At 55.9% G+C, this 19,619-nt stretch overlaps 4 protein-coding genes across 4 annotated transcripts; 1 reads left to right on the forward strand and 3 right to left on the reverse strand.

The window, feature by feature from the left end:
* Positions 1 to 1,363: 1,363 nt before the first annotated feature.
* Positions 1,364 to 6,108, reverse strand: LOC104264725 (aryl-hydrocarbon-interacting protein-like 1). Its single transcript, XM_059824570.1, has 7 exons — positions 6,013 to 6,108; positions 5,146 to 5,325; positions 4,759 to 4,947; positions 4,507 to 4,683; positions 4,237 to 4,378; positions 3,466 to 3,715; positions 1,364 to 1,379 (listed from the first exon to the last, which is right to left on the reverse strand). Exons 1-7 carry the CDS (start codon positions 6,106 to 6,108, stop codon positions 1,364 to 1,366), a joined length of 1,050 nt encoding a protein of 349 aa, XP_059680553.1.
* A 587-nt stretch (positions 6,109 to 6,695) lies between these two features.
* Positions 6,696 to 12,357, reverse strand: TAF7L (TATA-box binding protein associated factor 7 like). Its single transcript, XM_059824451.1, has 11 exons — positions 12,176 to 12,357; positions 11,377 to 11,455; positions 11,081 to 11,214; positions 10,565 to 10,691; positions 10,300 to 10,358; positions 9,219 to 9,291; positions 8,693 to 8,809; positions 8,305 to 8,493; positions 8,091 to 8,203; positions 7,719 to 7,778; positions 6,696 to 7,122 (listed from the first exon to the last, which is right to left on the reverse strand). Exons 1-11 carry the CDS (start codon positions 12,239 to 12,241, stop codon positions 7,078 to 7,080), a joined length of 1,062 nt encoding a protein of 353 aa, XP_059680434.1. The 5' UTR covers positions 12,242 to 12,357; the 3' UTR covers positions 6,696 to 7,077.
* A 276-nt stretch (positions 12,358 to 12,633) lies between these two features.
* On the forward strand, positions 12,634 to 17,572 carry LOC104256397 (magnesium transporter NIPA2). Its single transcript, XM_059824243.1, has 5 exons — positions 12,634 to 12,772; positions 13,352 to 13,408; positions 14,119 to 14,209; positions 14,348 to 14,508; positions 15,797 to 17,572. The coding sequence occupies exons 1-5, from the start codon at positions 12,634 to 12,636 to the stop codon at positions 16,432 to 16,434; spliced, it is 1,086 nt and encodes a 361-aa protein (XP_059680226.1). The 3' UTR covers positions 16,435 to 17,572.
* Positions 17,573 to 18,025: 453 nt separating this feature from the next.
* TIMM8A (translocase of inner mitochondrial membrane 8A) lies at positions 18,026 to 19,454 on the reverse strand. Its single transcript, XM_059824244.1, has 2 exons — positions 19,280 to 19,454; positions 18,026 to 18,857 (listed from the first exon to the last, which is right to left on the reverse strand). Exons 1-2 carry the CDS (start codon positions 19,400 to 19,402, stop codon positions 18,696 to 18,698), a joined length of 285 nt encoding a protein of 94 aa, XP_059680227.1. The 5' UTR covers positions 19,403 to 19,454; the 3' UTR covers positions 18,026 to 18,695.
* Positions 19,455 to 19,619: the final 165 nt, after the last annotated feature.

The following is a 19,619-nucleotide window of genomic DNA, read 5'->3' on the forward strand; positions in this document are numbered from 1 at the left end:
CACCTTCCCCATTGCTGGTGCTGCCTTGGAGCAGGGCTGCTGTGAGGGGAGCTTTGGGGAGGGCTGGACCGGCAGCAGGTGCTTTGTCCCGCCTAGTTTCCTGGGGAGCTGTGACTTTGCCATGGCACAGAAAGCCTGTCCTGCCTCGACCCGGCTCCATTTCTGGGGAGCCTCGGCTCCTGCAGCCACCCATACCTGTGGTGCTGCAGGAAGGGGCTGCTCCAGCCCTTGCGCCATGAGGACGTTGGGCTGTGATGCAGGAGCATAGGGGTGCAGGCAGACAGCAGGACAAGCAGGGCACCTCCTTGCCACCCCCAGCAGCTGCTGTGCTGCTGTCCCCCAATTTGAGTTGGGCTGAGGGGCTGGAGGCACTCGTTGGAAGCAGGCGAGTACTGCCGGGCAGTGGAGGACACTGTTCTGCAAGCTGGCAGGGTGGCTCAGTGGTAATGGCTCCTGGTCCCAAAGGCTCCCTCAGGCTGGATGGATGTCTCGTGCTGTGTTATGTTGAGAAAGAGGTAGAGTCAGGTGCTGTGGGGTGCCCCAGAGCGGAGGCTGGGATGGCCCTGGTGCTCTGGGGCCACAGGCTGCGGAGGGATGAGATGCCTGAGCCCTTGGGGCAGGGTGCAGGCAGGGCTGCATGCCGGTGTGAAGCATCCTGCCCAAAACAGGGCTTGCTGCGAGGACAGGGATGGGGCTGTTGTCGCTGGCTGGGACAGGATGTGGTGGTCAGCTGTTGGGGGTGTTTTGGACCAAGGCAGCATGTGGGGGCACAGGGCTGTGCGGGCGGGTGGCTTCGGCGTGTTGGCAGAGGTGCGAAGCAGTGCCCACACGGGGTATTAGGCGGTGTGAGCCTTACGGTCAGGTGTTTGGGGTCTCGTGCTGCAGTGTCTGCTAGCAGCGGTGTGGGTTGCTGTCTTTGCCATCCCCTCTCACGCCCAGGCAAGTGGCGGGACTGCAGTAGCTGTAGCATTGGTGTTAGGCTGGCTGTAACCATGCTGTGTGTCAGGCTGCTTGTTTGACCACAGCAAGGGACCACATGCCAGCCTGCGAGACCTGGCTGGACCCCCCTGTTTATCCCAGTGGCAGGATGGGGGGAGCACAGGGAGGAGCGAGATTTTGGCCTGAGGATGAGGTCAGGAGTACCCAGCCTGGGGGGAGCTGGAGGAAGGAAAGAGCAGGATGAGGGCAGAGCTGCTGGCCCTGGTGCCAGGTGAGGGGAGCAGTGGTGGCCAGGCTGAGTGCTTGGGCTGTTGGGTACAGGGTGAGCGTGGGCTGTGTTTGGGAGTCAGGATGCGGCAGGGAGGGGAGCAGGCTGGCTAATGCTCTGGTAACCATGTACTGTGGTGCTGCTGTCCTCGCTGCTTCACACCATCTCTGCTCTGGAAAGAGAATAAATTTGTATTTATACTGAGACCTGGATTGGTGCTCTGGCCTCTTCTATCCGTGCACCTCGGCTGAGTCAGGGCAGCTCCCAGTCCTGTGCCATCCTGGCACAACTCCTGCAGGGTGCTGGGACATGGATGTCCCTGTGCCCTGTCACCCTGGCTGTCCACACCATTTGAGGCAGAGCAGAAGCTGTGAGCAGAGCCCTGGGCTCTCCAGACACAGCTGCATCCCTCGAGCATCATCTTCCTTCATCCTCTTCCAGAAAGGTCTGCTCAGGGCCACACAGCAGCCTGAGGGCTGTGACAGGGGCTGTGTGGGGACAGTCCCTCTTCCTTGCCCAGAAACTTCTGCTGTAGGAAACCCTTCAGCCCCAGGAAGGAGGTAGGCAGCGGTGGGACGCTGGGCAGGCAGTCCTCTCCCTCTGTACTTTCTCCCTGGAGCCCCATTAGGACTCCAGTGCCCAGAGGTGTCTAGGTGCCTCTGCCCCAAGTGCTGCCCATGTTCCCCGTGCTTCTGTGGCACAGTGAGGGGCCCAGCTGAGGACTGGCACAGGGCAAGGCTGGGGGCTCTCAGGGTGCAGCCCAGCTCTGGCAGATGGTGAAGCCTGCCCAGGACTGATACTTGTAGGGCTGGACCTGCTGTCACCCCTGCCTGGAAGGGCTGGCGGTGCTGGGCAAAGGCCTGACACAATGCTACTGCGGGGAAGTACGGGGACAGCTCTCACACAGAAGAGATGCAGGAGCTTAAATGGGGGGTGAAATGCAGCCTCTTTAACTCCCCCTCTCAAGGGTAGAGCAAAACACCCCATCCCTGTGCCACAGGCTCTGGGGCAAGGCAGGAGGTGCGGGCTGTGATCAAGGAAGCCGGTCACATTCAGAAACAAATCCAGCACATGGTGCCAGGGAAGAGCTTTTATTTCTCAGCCAGCAAAGCTCAGCGGAGCCCAGCTGAAAGGCGCCAGAGCTGATGAGTTGGGGCAGGGAGGCGGCAGGCGCTGCTGCATAGTGGGGCTGGTGGTCCCAGTGGTAGCAGGGTGAGGACACCATTGTTCCCGTGTCGCTGCAGGGCCAGTCCCCAGGCCTAGGACTCCCTCTCAGGGTACAGCAGCCCTGCCGCCTGTGCTGTGCCTCCTTGTCAGTGGCCCAGCAGCCTTTCCCCCATCCAGGGGTAACCAGCCCTGCTCAGGGCTGGCTGTGCCCCAGGGTCATGGCCCTCAGCTCTCTGCTCTCGCTACACTGTCCTGGGGGTGTATCACCCCCTTCCTGGACTGCTGTGGGGCAGGGGGGTACTTCTGCCCCTCTGCCCAGCTTCTCATCTGCCCCCAAGTGCCCTGCCTGGAGCACTGCCCCAGGGGTGAAGCTGTCTGCAGGTATGTTGCCTTCCCCAGCATTTCCTCGGCCGCTGTCTGCTCGCTGCTCCCTGCAGCTCTCCTCTTCCACTGCCTCTCCCTCAGCTGGCCCCAGCCCCTCGCTGGGGAGCCCCAGCTCTGGGGCTCTGCCTGGCTCAGCCCCAGCCATGCTTCCCGTGCCAGCCCCCTCTGCCCCACTGGCTCCCTGCTCCAGCCCCTGCCTGAGCCCTGCTGCCTCTGTCCTCCCTCCTGCCCCACATTGCCCTACAGCCAGCTTTTCCATCCCTGCTGCTGGGCTCTCTTCCTCTTTGACCTCCTCCCTCTTCTCTTCTTCCTCCCTCTTCTCTTCTTCTTCCTCCCTCTTCTCTTCTTCTTCCTCCCTCTTCTCTTCTTCTTCCTCTCCCTCCTCCTTTTTGTCATCTTCCTCCTCTGCTCCTCTCTCTGCTCCCCTCTCTGCTCCCCAGCTCTCTGGCTCTGCCCCACAGGTGCCCACATTTGCTTCTTCCCCCAGTCCCATCTCATCCCTCACCTCCACCTCTGCCCCTGCAGGCTGCCCCTGGGCTGCTTCTCCTCCTGGCGCTGCCCCTTCACACCTGGCCCTGGGGGTCCCTTGTTCTGCTTGGTCAGCCCCTGGGTGTTCTGCCTCTTCGGTCCCTGCACCCTGCTCCCCCTGCCCAGCGGGCTCCCGGACCCTGACTTCACCCTGCGGTGCTTCTTCCTGCAGCATTGACCTGTCGCCCACCTCCCCGCTCTCCTGCCCCTCACTGGCCCGCGGGGGCAGCTGGAAGAGCCCCTGGTAGCGCTTCCGATCCTCCACATGCTTCTTCCTCATCCTCTCCCCCAGCTGCTTCAGCTCCTTCTTCACGGCGGCCGCCATGGAGGGGTCGAGGTGAGCCACCCGCAGGAAGTCCTCCCGCGCCTCCCGCTCATTCCAGACAGCAGCGTGTGCCTTTGCCCGCTTGAAATAGGCCTTGGCATTGTCTGCTGGGAGAGGAGAGCCCTCAGCGGGGGTCCTGCAGCTCAGGGCCCCAGCCACAGGAACTGGAGACCCTGGGAACCCAGGGGACATGGAGCACAGGTACCATCATAGGCAGGGGAACATGGGGTGGACACACTTGTGGGCAGGGCTGCCATCATGGGCAGGGGGACCTGGGCCATGCACGTACCACCGGGGGCATGGGTGCAAGGATCCTCAGGGGCAAGGGGCACCATAGTGGGGAGGGGGATCTGGATGATGTGGGACAGCGTCAAGGGCAGGGGGACCAAGCGGACTCAGGGTGCAGGTGCCATCATGGGCAGGGGAAACCAGGGACATGGGCACTGTCATGGACAGGGGGACCTGGGACATAAGTTCTACAGTGGACACGGGGATCTAGATGACATAGGTACCATCACAGGTAGAGAGACATGGGATGAGCATTGTCACGGATGGGGGTTCCAGAGGACAGAGTCCCTGGGGGCCATGGGCACAGCTGTGGGGGTGGGATGCAGGGGATGGGTACCGTTGTGTTTCTGGAGGAGCTCCGTCATGTGCTCCAGCACCTCGTAGTACTCGCCCAGCTCCAGTTGGCACTGGCAGTAGTTGAGCACCAGCGGTGTAACCAGGCTTTCCAGCTTCAGCCAGCCATCCTCCCATGGTTTCTCCTGCCCCGGGGAGCCATGGTGGGTGGTTCAGAGTGGTCATGCCCTCCTGGGCACCCAGGGCCCACAGGGGAGTGATTTGCTGGGGAAACCCAGGCAGGGATGACAGGAGGTGGCCAGGTCCTGCTCACCTTGGCCTGGAGGTTCCTCAGGCAGATGACAGCTTCCTGGTACTTCGCTGCTGCCTGCCCAAACTCCTTGCGGAGGACGAGGCGGTTGCCCTCACTGTGCAGCACGGGCACTGCCGCCAGCTTCTCCTCCTTGCTCATGGCCCAGGTGTCACGCTTGTATGCTGAGGGCTCCTCCACCTGCACACCAGAGGGAGCTGAGCTGCCTGCCCTGGCTGTCCCCACGCTGGCAACCATCCCTGCCGTCCCCCTTACCCGGAACAGCTCCATGATGAAGATGAGGGGCTGTGGCGTCCTCTGCAGCTCGTCCAGGTCGTCATAGCCCGTGCTGTGGTAGTCAAACATGTTGCCCATGCCACAGCGGTGCTTCTGCCCTTCCAGGGGGTCCCGGCCCTCTGCGATCCTCCGCATGCCCCTGGAGACCAGGGCGTACATGCCTGTGTGCTGCAAGGAGGGGGAGCACCCCTCTCAGCCACCTGGGGCCAGCCTTCCTCTGGGGCAGTCCCCCGGTGCTGTGGCTAAGTGACACATGTGCCCCCTGTGCTTGCACCAGGCAAGGCTGGAGCATCTCTGGGGTGCATGGTCCTGTACCCTGGCTCTGCAGAAAGGAGGGGAGTAGGCACCCACAGGTCCCTCACTCACAATGGTGTCGCACCAGAACTCGGCCACCTCCCCAGCTCTCATGGAGCTGAGCAGTGTCTCCCAGATCTCCAGCTTGAACATCTTGCCCACGATGATCTCCATGGGGATGCCAGCTTCCCGGCTGTCATCGATCACTGTCCGCTCAAAGTCATCCTTCAGCGTCTGGAAGTGGAAGGTGATCTGCCCCGGAGAAAGCTCAGGCAATGCAGTGAGAACCCTCTGTCCCCTCGCCAGCCCTCAATCCCTCTACCCTGGTGCCATGACCCAGGGCCAAGCCTGCTCCTGGCAAGGTGCTCATTTGATTGGCAGCTTTCTATCCTTAGCAGGAGATTGTGCCTCCTACCCACTTGTCTTAGACAGCAAGCAGATGGTGGAGTGTCTTAGTGCCTATCGGTGCTATGTCTTGATGCTCTTTGGATCCCCTTTATAACCCAGTACGGAGAGTGCTCCCGCAGCATGCACCAGGACCTGGCAGAACCCACACTGGGGAATCTCAGAAACCCCCAATAGCTCCCCGTTGGCACCCCTCGCTCCTGTTTGAGAAGGAAAGGCAGATTTCCAGCAATCCATCGTGGCCGCCAAGCTCCACCGGCCCCAGGACAGAGGGAGGAGGCAGGTAACAGCACCAATGCAAGGTGAAGGCAGGGGGTAGTATCAGCCATCGCTGTGAGGGCAATGTGGCTGCCTGTGTCCAAAACAGCCCTTCCTCCACCACCCTTGTGAGGTATCTCCTGGAGGCGAGATCTCCCCATACCACAGACCTGGAGCTTGGATTGTGAGCAGGGACTCTAACCGCAGTGGGCAGGGGTAGGCGGTGTTGGACCCACTCCCCTCTCCTAGGGCTTTGGGCTAACAACCATGACTTACCTTGCTCCCATCCTGCAACTTTGGCAGCTCCCCTTGGCCTCCATGCAGAATCTTCTTTTTAACCCCTTCCACGTTCAGCAGGTAGGTTTCCTCCATGGCTGCACCTGCCAGCTCCCAGGAGCAGGTCACAGGCACAGGCACACACGCATGCGCTGGCCCTTCCCAAACTCCGTGTCTTCCTCAAGATATCTCCTTTTCTTGACCATCTGGACACATGTCCTCTCCCAGGGCTGCTGCTGGCCTTTCGCTTTCCGTGCTGGGGGCAGAGCTTGGAAGACTTCTCCCCTTCCCCTGCCCTTTGGGTTGCAAGAGGGGCGTCCCGCTGTAGCACACCCTTGCTGAAGCCCACAGTGCCCTCCGTTGCATTCTGGAACTGCCTTTCTAATCCTCTTCCAACCCTGCCAGGTTAATCTGGGATTTGCCTGCCTTGTCTGTGAGCAATTAAAGAAACTCGCTGATCAGGAGGTCCTTGTTTCTCCCACAAAGTGACAGCTTGTGGAGTCCCCTTCACACAGTCTCCCTTTGACCCAGCCACGCAAGGAGCATTTCAGCGAAGGAGCCCAGCAACGCTGGTACAAGCACCAGCCAGGGGCTGTGTGTGGTCAGGCCCAAGCTGGCAAGAGGCAGTGCTCGTCTGTGCTCCGGCGACCACAGAAAACAGACCAGGGTTGGAAATGGTACTTTATTGAGCCTGGTTTGTAGACACGAGCATTCCCCAAACACAAGAACAAGCTCCTACCACGCCACAGCCCATCAAGTCCAAGACTCAATAGATGCAGAAAGCTCCACCACACTGTCCCAGGGAGAACTAAACCCCTCTGGGAGAATGGTGCTGAATATTTACAGTAAATCCAGTGTTTTGGTTGCTCTCACAGACACAGTCCAATGCTTTAGCTCCACTCAGCCAAGCCCAGCACGATGTATGTGAGAGTAGCTCTGGACACAGAGCCTCTATCACTGGCAGTCAGCACATCTGGCAGAGGTGTGTGACTAGAGCAGACTTCAGCATGGCAGATGACAACACTTCCAGCTCTGCTCACAGGTACAAAGACCCAGTCCTGCTCCTCACTTCTCCATGAGGGACTCCAGCTGCTCCTGTAGGGATGTCATCTGGGAAGAGGGAGTAAGGCATTACAGTAAAGTATGGCTGGGACTCCTGACAGCTCCAGCCCAAGCACTTCTGTGTTTCTGCAGATATTCCACCTACGCTAGTGGCTGCTTTGCCTGTACATCACAGGGAGCCATGCCTGGGCAGAACTGAGCACTGTCCACAAGATGAAGCCGCACAACAGGAACCTGGGAGTGGGAACCTCCTGCCTTGGTACCTAGTTGAAACTCAGCAGAGCTGCCCAGGCAGGAAATCTGCCAAGACCCTACAGCTACTGCCTGCCTTGTACATGGGTGCTAAAGGACTTCTGTGTCATGTTTTACCCCAGGCAGCAATCCTAGCAGCCTTGGACTGCTGACTACATGTTTTGGCTCACTGCTACTCCAGAATGAAGGCTGCAATCAACCCCATTTCCTATATCTCCTTGTGCCTTAGGAAGCTCCATGCAAGTACAGATGAGGTACAACCACACCTGACCTGTAACACCGGAGTTCAAAGCAGCTGGTGTGGTACAAGATTCAGGGACATTTCTCAGAGGCCAAGCCTAGAATCATGTCATGCCCCAGTCCTTCCCATTCCACTGTGGGAGTTGCCTCACCTGCTGCTTCTCTCGCTCTTCCTGCTGCTTGAACTCATCTAGCACAGCCTGGAGACGGGTCTGCAGAGACAAACATGCCAGACCACAGTTACCAATGTGTTCTCAACTGAATGGGTGCTGGCATAACATGTCAAATGGCACAGCAAGCCCCAAGCTGCACTGACAACCAGCCCTCTTATCTCCTGCAGTTTCATGGATTGCTTTGCCTCCATGGGGAAATGCTGGAGTGTGTATGGTCACACCACAATTATTTTTAACCGAGCAGGCAAAGGCCCCTGGATTAACCAGGGCAACAGCTGAATCAGCCTGCTAGATCTAATGGCAAGCCAGGGCTAAGCAGAAGACTTGAAGAGACCCCAGGAGAGCTCTCACCTTGAGGGCTAAGTTCTCCACTTTCATGATGAGATCTTCCTGGCGCTTCCTCCTGTCCTGGGTCTCCTGGAGTTTACTTTTCAGGTTGTCAATCTGTTTCTGGATCCCCATGACTGGAAGAGAGAGTGAGCTCAGACCCAGAGCAGCAGCAGAGCTGGGCGGTGCAGCCTGCCTGGCACCCTGGTGATTCTGCTGTGCTCTGCCACGCACTCACCTATCTGGTTGGACCCCTCGTTCTCCTGTTGCTGCCCATCGGATTCATTCAGCTTGTCCTGCAGCTGCCTCTCCAAGTCCTCCTCAGTGTCCATGATGTTCAGGTCTTCGTCATCATGATGATCCCTCTCATCTTCATCTTCGCTGCTGCTGCTGATGTCATTAAATATCTCTCGCAGTTCATCATGTTCTAGGGGGGTGCAAAAGGGAAGAGGAAAAACACAGCTGATGACCTTCAAGCACCCTTTGCCTGCCAGGGACCGTGTCAGTACACGGTGCCTGTCTCAACACCCTCTCTCCTTCGCTCTGGTTAGGGCTTACCCCAGAGAGAATGGGCCCAACTGATTACTTAGTGACTAGAAAGAAAACAACAGCCTTCCTCACTGCACCTGAAGAGCCATGGCCTTGCTTATGTCCTGACATCCCTGGGGAGGAGATGTCCAGGCTGGTGAGCGAACCATGGTTGTCTACTTCTTTTGTTTCATCTTCAGCAATGACTTCCCAGCCTGACAGCAGGAACAGATGAGTCAAGGGAAAAAGAGGAACATGAAAGATGCAGTATGACGAAAGAATGCTAAAAACTGCAGATCACTGCCCCTCCAACAAGTCTGGCCTTGCAGCTATGGATATCCAGGATGAACCACCCCAGCCCCCTTTTTTGATGACTTCTCCTCTGCTGTTACTTAAGTTCCTGCTCAGTACAACAGTACAGTCCACAAGGAAGGTCACCATGAAGAAACAATGAGCTTTGAACAAGGCAAAGATGAAGCTCCAAAACTTCAGTGCCTCTTGTATGCTCATCTCCCAGTCTCTCACATCCACACAAAGCTGAACTTGTCTCTCCTTTCCGCAACCCCCCAGGTCACACATAGTGTCCTGTACCCCACTTGAGCTTTTTTTCTCCTAAAAGGATACGGACACTGACAGCTTCAGCATCTGTGCTCAGGAGACGCTTCACCTCTTTTTCCACATCAGGAGACTCAATATACTGGGCCAGAGAGGGGAAAGAGAACAGAGACACTGTTAAATGCCTTGTGCAAGCTGCTGGTGCTGGTCAACTCCAACCCTCCACCTCTGGACAGAGCCCTATTTCAAGCCATTTTTCTCTTATGCTTTCTGCTCAGCCTTTGCTCATGCTCGCCCTAAAAGTAATTTATGCACCTCCAGAAAGCAATCCATCTTTTTTTGTACAGAGCCCCTTGGTGGGTTGTATACTCTCACTTTTCTACTTATACTACTTAGGAAATAAGACTTTCCGTGTGTCCCTGAGGTCCTTGAGGTGCTGTTTCCTGATGGATGGTCAACTCAACTCCTTCCCATCTCACTCAAAAGATGGTTTCATTTTTCACTTTTAAATTAGCCAAGAATCTTAATGCATTGACATCAAATCTCTCCTGTGGGCTATAAGAATGTCTCAAGTAATTTGCTTCCCAAATGTCATGCAAAATAGCACTCCATCCTGTTCTCAGAAACTGCAAAGCAGAGAAGAACAAGTCTTCCCAGCCTCACAGTGCTGCATCTCCCCAACACCTTGCCTGGCTCGTGCATATGCACAGAGATAGTCTCTGAGCTCCATCTGTTGTCACTCCCCCAGCTGACGTGACAGTTATTCTATTTGTAGTGTTGCTTGTTGGGGAAGTGAACAGGCCATGCATAGAGAGAAGATTTCAGCTGGGAAAGCAGGAATGAGTGAAGCCTCATTTCCATGCGAGTCTTCCTTTCTTCTCTATGAGCAGGAAGAGATGCGCTATGGCAAGGCAGCCCCAGGAATGGAGTCCAGCAGTTCTCTGCAAAGAGGATTTTCCCCTCGGGAGCATCTTGGAAAACACGGAGGAAGCACCCAAAGAAGTGTTTAAGTCTACTACCCTCCCTTCACCCTCATCTCGCGCAAGGAAACGTGTGAAGCAATGTTAAGAAATGGACAGTTACAGCTCTAATGTTTTTGCCTTCCTATCCCTTGGTTATTCCATCTGCATCTGTGTGAGAAGCAACTCACCTTCTTCTTAGCTGTCTTCCGGAATCGTCTCTTCCGTACATTTTTCAGGGGAAGAGTGACTGTGACAGAGGAAATAGATCGCATGTGTCAGACAGATGGCCTAATGGGAGAGTTATGTGCCAAAAGGGAGAAGATCCCTTCAGGAACAGAAAGACCACTGAAAACAGCAGCAGCACAGCCAGGACACAGCAGTGGTGAGTGCCCTGCACAGCTGTGGGGACACTGGGGTGGTGGGATGGAGAGGTTTGGCACAGCCTCTACTCACTGCCATGGTTCCAGATGAATTTCTTCTCTCTGTCCTTGTCCTTCTTCTTGTTTGCCTTGGGGTCAGTGCTCACAGTTTGCTCTTCCAAAGGGGGATAGAGATCACCATCCACAGTGCAAACAAGCATCTGTAATCCCCGCATAAACACAAAGGGTGTTTATCATAACGCAAGGACAAAAGGATGTGAAAGCTTTTCTGGAAAATGAACAGTGACGGCCCACTGCATGCGGGAGGATTCATAGGCACGGGGTACGAGAAACACAATGTTTCACACCCAGCTCAGTTCGTACCTAAACACAGCAGCAGTTAAGATGTTATAAGGACAATCACATTTCATGCTTCAGAAATGGGATTTCTAAACACCAAGCGAAGTGCGGAATTTTAAACTGCCCATATTGTGAGAATACAGAAATTGGCCATGTTATACAGGGTATCCAGCTGCCAAAGTGTACAAGGGTTTTCCTAGAGAGGGGAGCAAGGAATTAAGCTGTTGGGGCAGGCAAGGACAGCCCATACCTGGCAAATATCTGCTGTCTTATAGAAGGTTTTCTTGTCAATGGTTTTTAAGCTCTCGATGATGCAGGGCAGATCCACCAGCTTGGCCGCCAGTGGCACCCGGTCTACGCGGACAATCCCGTGGCGCCCATCCGCTGCGGAAAGCCATGGGATAGGTTAGTGCTATTGCTAAACAGCTAAACTGAGCAATACATTTCTGGGCAGCAGAAATTTCATGGGAAAACACATGCAAGTTGCACAGCTTCACTTGTGGGCAGTCAGAGAAGTTTTAAGATGCCCTGATCCTGCTCACTCACCGTGTAGCTCAATGGTGAGCCTGTCCTTCAAGTTGACATTCCCGGACTGTACCGCTCGCCGCACAGTGGATGCATATTCCTGGGAAAGTTGGACAGACTTACATCAGGGCTGGGTGTGCTTCCTCCAAGAATCAAGGAAGGCTTCTGTCCAACCTACCCAGCTTTAAACACCCCTGCCATCCCAACGCAGAAAAACAACTGCAAGAGCTGCAATGAAAATTGCATCCTCCTCCCAATACCACACGTTAACCCTGTGGCTCTGCTACTCCCGGTGCCCTTCATACCCCACGACACAATACAGCTGTGACAGTAGTGTGAGGCCCCCGACAGAGACACCCTCCCAGAGGACCAAAGCTCTGGGGGAAGGTACAGCTCCCCTCACCAAGCTCTTGTGGTCTCAGCCAGACACAGTCTCAGCTTTAAGCATCTAACGAATACCATCAAGCGCACTGACAGCCATAGCAACTGAAGTGCTTTAGCACTTGCTAAAGCTCTACCCTTACAGAAATTTCCTCCCTAATCCTCCGAGTTGTCTTCCAAGCCTCCTACTCTGTGTCGCAGCAGCACCTCTCAAGAGGAGGCCGCGGAAAATCTGTTCAGATGAGTGGGAATGGGCTACCCCAGGCCAAAAGCATCCTGCCCCTTCCATGTCCCTTGCCAGGTCCACAGATTTCCCACTGACTTCACCCGCCTTGCTAACCCCTCTCCAGCCCCCGTGCTCGCCGCGCAAGCTGGACTGAGCCGTGTGTGAAACGTGATGGTGGCCACGTCCGCTGTACCAGACTGAACAGCCTCTTACCGGCGGCAGCCGCAGCACGAACTGGCTCTCCAGCTCATGCGGAGCATCGTCCTTGCTCTTACTCATCCCTTCTTCTCCAGCTTGGGGAACAAGACACAATCACCTCGTCTCCCAGAAGGCTCCTACAAGGTAACCCCAGCCCAGCACCCCCAGGGCCAGGCTCTCGCCCACGGGCGTTCCGCACCGGCGCGGCGGCGGGGAGAGCTGGGGCCTTTCCGGGGCCCGGGGCTGCGCTGCCGTGGGGATGGCACCCCCGGCAGGGCCTCTCACGGGCGCCCCCAGCCCCAAACCGCGCTGCTGGGGCCCCCTCCGGCCTCGCGCGCTCTCCCGCTGCCCGCGGCGGCCCGGCGGAAGCCAGGCCCGGTACTCCGCACAGGCTGCCCCCGCTGGCGCCGCCCCTTCCGCTGGCGCCGGGGGAAGGGTGTTGGCGGCGCACCGGAAGCGGCGGCGGCGCCGCCATGGAGGGCGCGGGCGGGCGGCCCGGCTTCTACGTGGGGCTGGGCCTGGCCCTGGCCTCCAGCGCCTTCATCGGCGGCAGCTTCATCCTCAAGAAGAAGGGGCTGCTCCGGCTGTGCCGCCGCGGCCGCGCCAGGGCAGGTACCGCCGGCCCAGACCGGGCGGGCTCAGCGGGGGGAGCTTGGCCTAACGGGGGGGTGGGGAGGGGCAAAACGCCCGTCACCTCCGCCTCTGGCCCGTGGGCAGACGACCCCCGGGCTGTGACTGCACTGCCCCCCCGCCCCCGGAGGAGGGTTCCCTGGGCACTGCAGGCCGCGTCAGCCTGCGGCCGGGCAGCCTGGCCAGCGCTGGGCCTTGGCCGCCCCCCTCCTCGCCTGTGGGCCTTTTTGGTCTAAAAGTAGACTTCCTCCACAGGGATAGCCAGCCATCACCCCTGGCCAACACAGACACCTTTCTGTAACCATGCACGCGTTCCTGTAACGGCTCTTCCAAACGTGGGAGAACCAGGGGATAACATCTTTGCTCTGAGGGTAAAGAATCAGTGCTTGCCCATGTCTGGGTCAGGCCAACGTGTGACAAGGCAGGCAGACCCAAGCCAGCCTTGCACATAACAGAGATCAGGCTGCTCCTGCTTGCTTCTCTGAGGCAGTTCTGGCAGGATAATGAGCCTTTTGTGTAGTTTCAGCAGAGGTTTCTCATTACTCTGTTTTCCTTACTCAGGGCAAGGAGGTCATGCGTACCTGCAAGAATGGCTTTGGTGGGCAGGGCTGCTGTGCAGTAAGTACCCGCTCTAAAACTGTAGCAAGACATATTTAAGAGTGTATTTGTCATTGTTTCCAGTTGCTTTTGTGTTTTATTATTATGATCGTTGTTCGCTTGATTTTTATCTGAGTGGCTGAAGATGTTGTTGATCTAATTGTAACTCTAAAATATTCTAAAGTCTCATGCCTTACCACATTTCTCTGCTAAATAGGAGTTGAGGAGCTGGTCTAACTGGGTTGGGTTAAGTGCTTCTGAAATGGCCTGCCTGGGTGATGTAGTTATAATGGCACATCCAGCACTGTGGGTTTAGTACTACAGTGATTTCAGCAGCTCTGTGTTACACTTTTCAATGTTAATAACCAGTTGTACTTGATTTACCCTTCAAAAAGCTGTAAAAGCTGTTCCAGGAGACGAACATGACTTAGAAGTACGAAACGGGTTGAAACTCCTTTCAGCTTTGAGGACAATATGGAAATATTTTTCTGTGGTTACTACTCAGTTGCATAGCCACATGTGACTAACGAAAAGCCTTCTCTTCCCAAGAGAACCTATATCGGGCTTCTGCTTGTTCTTGCTGATGCTGTTTTTTCCTGGTTCCATAACATACCTCAGAGAAACATGGGACACTCAAGTGGAAACTGAGGCTCTCTTTTGACTGCACTCAAACTTGTATTATGCTGAATTGCTCCTACTTTGATCCTCACCTGACAGAGTTTCTCTTGTAGTGGGAATTGGAGAAGCAGCAAATTTTGCTGCTTATGCCTTTGCTCCTGCAACGCTGGTAACTCCACTGGGTGCTCTAAGTGTCCTTGTTAGGTAAGCAGCCTCAGAAACACCCTTACCTCACCTACCACACCTTAGAGGTGAAAGCAGTTGCTCTGCTTTCCTCTGTCTCTTCCTTCAGGTACTCCATCCCTTGGCCTAATTGGTTTGGGGTTTTTTACGGTCTTTCAGTGCAGTTCTGTCTTCCACCTTCCTCAATGAGCAGCTGAATGTTCATGGGAAGATTGGCTGCATCCTGAGTATTCTGGGCTCCACAGTGATGGTGATCCATGCTCCACAGGAAGAAGAAGTTTCCAGCCTGGAGTCAATGGCAGAGAAGCTGAAAGATCCAGGTACTTAAATAAAAGGGGTCCTGTCAACTTCAGGCTTGGAAATGACAGTAGAAGGGAGGATACAACTTGGCTAGATTGGGAAGGACTGAACTAAAAGGTAATTGAGCTGTTTCTTGTTCTGCGTACCAGTGGAGGAAACTTTCCCCTGTGTCTAAGATAGCTTGCGGGTTGCCTTCTGTGGTAGGAAAAGGCTGGGGTCTCCACACTCTAAATACGAAAGATTGGTGACAGTCAAACAGCATTTAATGCACATGCTCAGAGGATTTACACCTTATTAACTAGCTCAAAACATAGGGGGACATGTCAGCTTCAGAATGGCTTTTTAGGACTGTCAAGTCCTCTTGACCCCAGATGAAAGGAGAAGATGGGAACCCCACTTCTCAGAGAGGGAGCCTGGGTGATGCTCCCAAGTCACTGCATCTGTGCTGAAGCAACAATGAGAACTTGGGTCATTAACAGTTACCAAGTGTGCTTTTTTTTGTACTGTCTATGAGATACAGATGCAAAAAGTGAAGAGCATGGGAATTAGCTGCAGCTGCCAGCAGAAGCGGTTGGCCTGTGGCAGTGCCAGGATAGGAGAGGGACTTCCAGTACAAGAGGGTGGCAGTGGTGTGGCTGAGGGAAGACAGAGGAGGAACTTCAGGCAAAGATGAAAGAGCGATTTAAGGAGTTACGTCCAAAATCAAGTAGTCAGGTTGCAAGGATGTGATTTGGGCAATAGCACGAATGTCAGAATAAGTCACAGGAGGTGGAGGAAGGAAGCACAGGGAGAAGAGCAAATCAGAGTAACAGGTAGATGATGCCTCTCATTAAGAGGGAGCACTCTGGCAGGGCCTCCCACTCTTGTGATGTGGCACGTTCCTCTTTATCCCACCACAGCCCGCAAGAGTTCAGCTAGGGCTTCCCAAGCCTTCTGCCACCCTCCTGGGCCTCCTGCCAGAGCTGTGCCCCCTCGTCTTCCTGATCAACAAGCCCCCCACCTCCTCTAGTGCCGTAGAGCCTGGCTGTGCCCCTACCCCTTCCAGCACGGGCAGCTGTATCCCCCAACAGGCTGACCTGTGGGGCAGTGCTGTGATCTGTACTGTAAAAAGCTGCTGTTGTCTCCAGCCTGAGCAAAGTTGCAGAGACCAAGTCTGCTTCCCAACCCTGGTCCCTAAAGGTGGAGGCTAAAAAGACAGACTGATGGGGCAGTTATCCACCTGTCCTCCATCTCTACTTGCTGTTCAGTTACATCTGTCACTGGTGCTACTGTTTTCTGATAGACCTCTTTAATTCTTCTTTTCCCAAGGATTCATTGTATTTGCTGTGTGTGTCCTGGTGAGCTCCCTTCTGCTTATCTTTGTGGCTGGACCCCGTTACGGACAGAGCAACGTCCTGGTTTATGTTTTGGTCTGCTCTGCCATCGGCTCACTGTCTGTGTCCTGCGTCAAAGGTCTGGGAATTGCCCTGAAAGAACTGTTTTCTGGGAAGCCCGTCCTGAAAGAACCACTGGGCTGGGTGCTCCTGATGTGCCTGGTGATCTGCATCAGCATCCAGATCAACTATCTGAACAAAGCCTTGGACATCTTCAACACATCTGTGGTCACACCCATTTACTATGTGCTGTTCACCACAGCAGTCATGATGTGCTCTGCCATCCTCTTCAAGGAGTGGCAACACATGGTGCTAGATAACATCATCGGCACTATCAGCGGCTTCCTCACCATCGTGTCCGGCATCTTCCTCCTGCACGCCTTCAGGGACATGCCCTTCACCCCCGACCTCCTGCCCCTCTTCCTGCAGCAAAGCAGGGCAGACCTACACACCCCATGGAGGAGTGCAGACAGACATGATTTATGTCAGCACCAGCCTCTTCTGCCCTCAGAGGACAAAGGCTGTCAGAGTGCAGAGGAGGAAGAGGAGGAGGAGGAAGGTGAAAGCGTGTGAGGAAGCCTCTGAACCACTAGCCTTCTGCTCCCACTGCTGAGCTGCTCCACTGCAAGGTTGAACATGCTGCCTCAGCTGCACTAGCAGCAGTTAGTAGTTACCATCCACCTGCCCCAGGTGCGAGATGGGTGACCTGCCACTGCCAGGAAGCTGACAGGGACAGCAGCCTCCTGCGGCTACGGACAGGAGCCCTGGGAACCACCCAGTTCCTGGGATCCGGTGCCTCTTCACTGTCCTTTTACATGAAGAATTGATGCACCCTCGTCAGGACACAGGCTTTGGCTGTGCAGAGGCCCGCAGCACTAACGCAGTGCTAACCCTTACTGAATATGAAGACCATACATTTAGGGACGCCTCACAGCATCTTTTAAAAATAGATTAACAGTTACAAAATAATCTAACATGGTGCTAAGATTACATGGAGAGAAGATGGATGTCTGGCTTTAAAGATGACATACCCAGAATATTAATTCAAAAATTCCTCCGTCAAGTACTTGTTTTGCTCACTCTGCTAGAATTTATTTACAGATTCATATCCAAGAACAGAATACAGCCAAAACTGGAAAACTTCAGTGGTGCTGCCACATGCTGCTGTGGCTCTTACGGAGGGACCAACCTCTTCACGCAACGTCTGCTGTGCAGATTGATGAAGCACCTGCTTGCTGTATTCTATTAAAAACCGATTTGTTCAGTTACCGAGCGGCTAGTGATACGTTTGTACTGAGAGCTGGGCCAGTGCTGAAAGGCGTGAAGGATTACAGGGCTAGGAAGAACCACACAGATGCTTGAAAGAAACTCAGGATAGGGACAGGAGAGGGAATCACTTCCTGTGGGAACAGGAGTGAACTAAGTGTCCTTAGCTACTGAGGTAAGTTTCTGAAAGATAACTAGACAGCTGTGCCCTCACTTACACGGGTTTATATCTGCATAGCTCTATTTAACACATCCTGAATTTGTTCCCAGGAAGGCTGCTGGCTACAAGCCACCCATGTTAGGAACTTGCACGCCCTGTCCAGCCACCCATGGCAAATGGATGTGTGTAGAACTGCTTTACCGGGTTCCTGTGTAGAGCCCCAAGCCACTGTCAGTGGGTCACTCCAGGCTTCCCAGAGCCTCGCTGTACGAAAACGCTGCTGAAATGCTACGCTGCCTTTCCAGAGGGCGGATCATTAGTTTGTTGTTTTTCCAGTTAGAATCTCCTCTCTGTGTCGTGGGGGCAGAGGTCCAGAAGACGCAGCCATAGGCCTCCCTCCAGTGATCTCCACAGGTAAAGGTGCATGAGGTTACAAAGTAGCTGGTTACTTCCTGCATTTAGTCTCTCTAAAGAAACTAGTCCAGGACAGCAGGAGCTGTTAACCCTTTGGGGAAGAGGAGGAAAGGCCACAGCCTCTCTCAGAAACAAGTTTGATTCATGGGACCAAATTAATTGAGCAACAAATAAGAATTCACAGCAGACCTTCTGGCCAGGAGTCAATTATGCCCCCTCCCTACTAATTTTGCAATAAACACGATCACTGGGAAGGAGGGGGAGTGACAAGAAGGCCAGATTTTCAATTCTCAGTGGTCTACCTGAACAAAGAAGAATCGCATGTTAAAAATTGACCCAGTTACTATTTATTGCATTGACCAGGGGAAAGTAGTTAATGGAGCAAGTCAGTATTGACAGAGTTGTGCTGCAATTTGAAAATTTGTCACTTGGCCACACGAATGATTTACCTATGGAAGCCTGAAAGTATTTTCCAGTAGTGATGCTGCCTGGGATCAGCATTGTGCCCAACATGCCCTTGTCGCTAAGGGTACCTGTACCGGACTGCATAGCGATGGTGCCTGCAGGGCTTGTTAGCATCTACCCAGGAGGGTTCGTTTTGTGCAGCACTGTTTAAGGCAGCGGTCACAGGCTGGCCTCGCCTAGAGCTGAGATTCACAGCAGCCCCTGACGCGAGCATCACCACCCCTCCGTTCAGTGGAGCGGGTGCGATCCAAATGCTCCCTGCGTAGCATCGGTAGCCCCAGAGTCCCAGCACAAAGACGGCTGCTGGCCCACGGGGCTGGGAGCAGCATGTCACCCCAAGGAGGAGTGACCGTGTCTCTGTCGTGGGCTCTCATCTGGCTGCAACTTCCCCGAGACTGGCATTTAATTAAATCCTAAACCCCAGACCTGATCCTGGCTCATTCAGGCAGCAGAGTGACCGGGAACCGGCGCAACGGAGGGCTCGGCCTCGTGGGGGGCTGGCCGGCGTCTCCCAGGGCGCGGATCCCACTCAGTCGGACAGGCTCTCTGAGAAGGCCGACTTGGACTTCTGCGTCTGCTCCAGCCGGTTCAGGATGAACTGGCTGGTGTCGATGAAGCGCTCCACGCAGTTCACAAAGCACGTCTCGGCCCGGCTGTCCAGCTTCGGACCCGGCTTGTCCATGCACTTTTCCTGCACACAGCGGGGGACCCGTTGGTCCCGGAGGCACCGGGGCCCGACCCCCCCCCCTCCGCTCCCGGCACACCGGGGCCGTGCCTCCTGGGCTTCTTCAATCCGCGGGCACACCTGCGTCATCCCCCCTCGGGAACCTCATCCTCTCGGGCGCGTCTCAAACCCCCACGCCGGGGCTCTTCCCGGCCCGTCCCCCTGGGCCCCCCATTCCCCGAGATCCTCGGGCTCGCCGGGGCTGGGACTGCTCCCATGGCGGCTCCATTTTGTCCCCGTCTCCCTCCTCCCCCTGAGGGCAAGGGTCAGCGCGGCGAACCAGCCCGCCTGCCCACCCCCGCCTCCCCGACCCGACCCGCTCCCCGCCCCTCCGCCGCCCCGGTCACCGGAGCCGACGGCCCCGCCCGCCGCTCGCGGGCCGCCCGTACCCAGCAGAGCTCGGTCATCTGGTGCACCAGCTGCTGGAAGCGCTGCTTCTGCGTCTCCACCTCGATGAAGCGCTGTAGCTGGGGGTCGGCACCGCCCAGCCCGGCAGCGGACGGCGCGTCCATCCCACTACCGGTGCCACCAGTATTACCGGTACCGCCGCGCCGCGACCTTCACGTGCCGCGCCGCGCCGCCGCCGTGCATGCGCCTCGCCAGCCCCGCGCATGCGCCCCGCCCTCCCCTTCCGCGCGCACTGCGCATGTTCGCCCGCCCGCCGCGCGCCCCCTGCCGGCGGGGCGGAGCGGGTGCGCGGCGGCGCCAGTGCGCGGCGGCGGCAGCCAG

The sequence above is a fragment of the Gavia stellata genome, chromosome 14 (genome assembly GCF_030936135.1).
Source record: "Gavia stellata isolate bGavSte3 chromosome 14, bGavSte3.hap2, whole genome shotgun sequence".
Classification (NCBI taxonomy): Eukaryota; Metazoa; Chordata; class Aves; order Gaviiformes; family Gaviidae; genus Gavia; species Gavia stellata.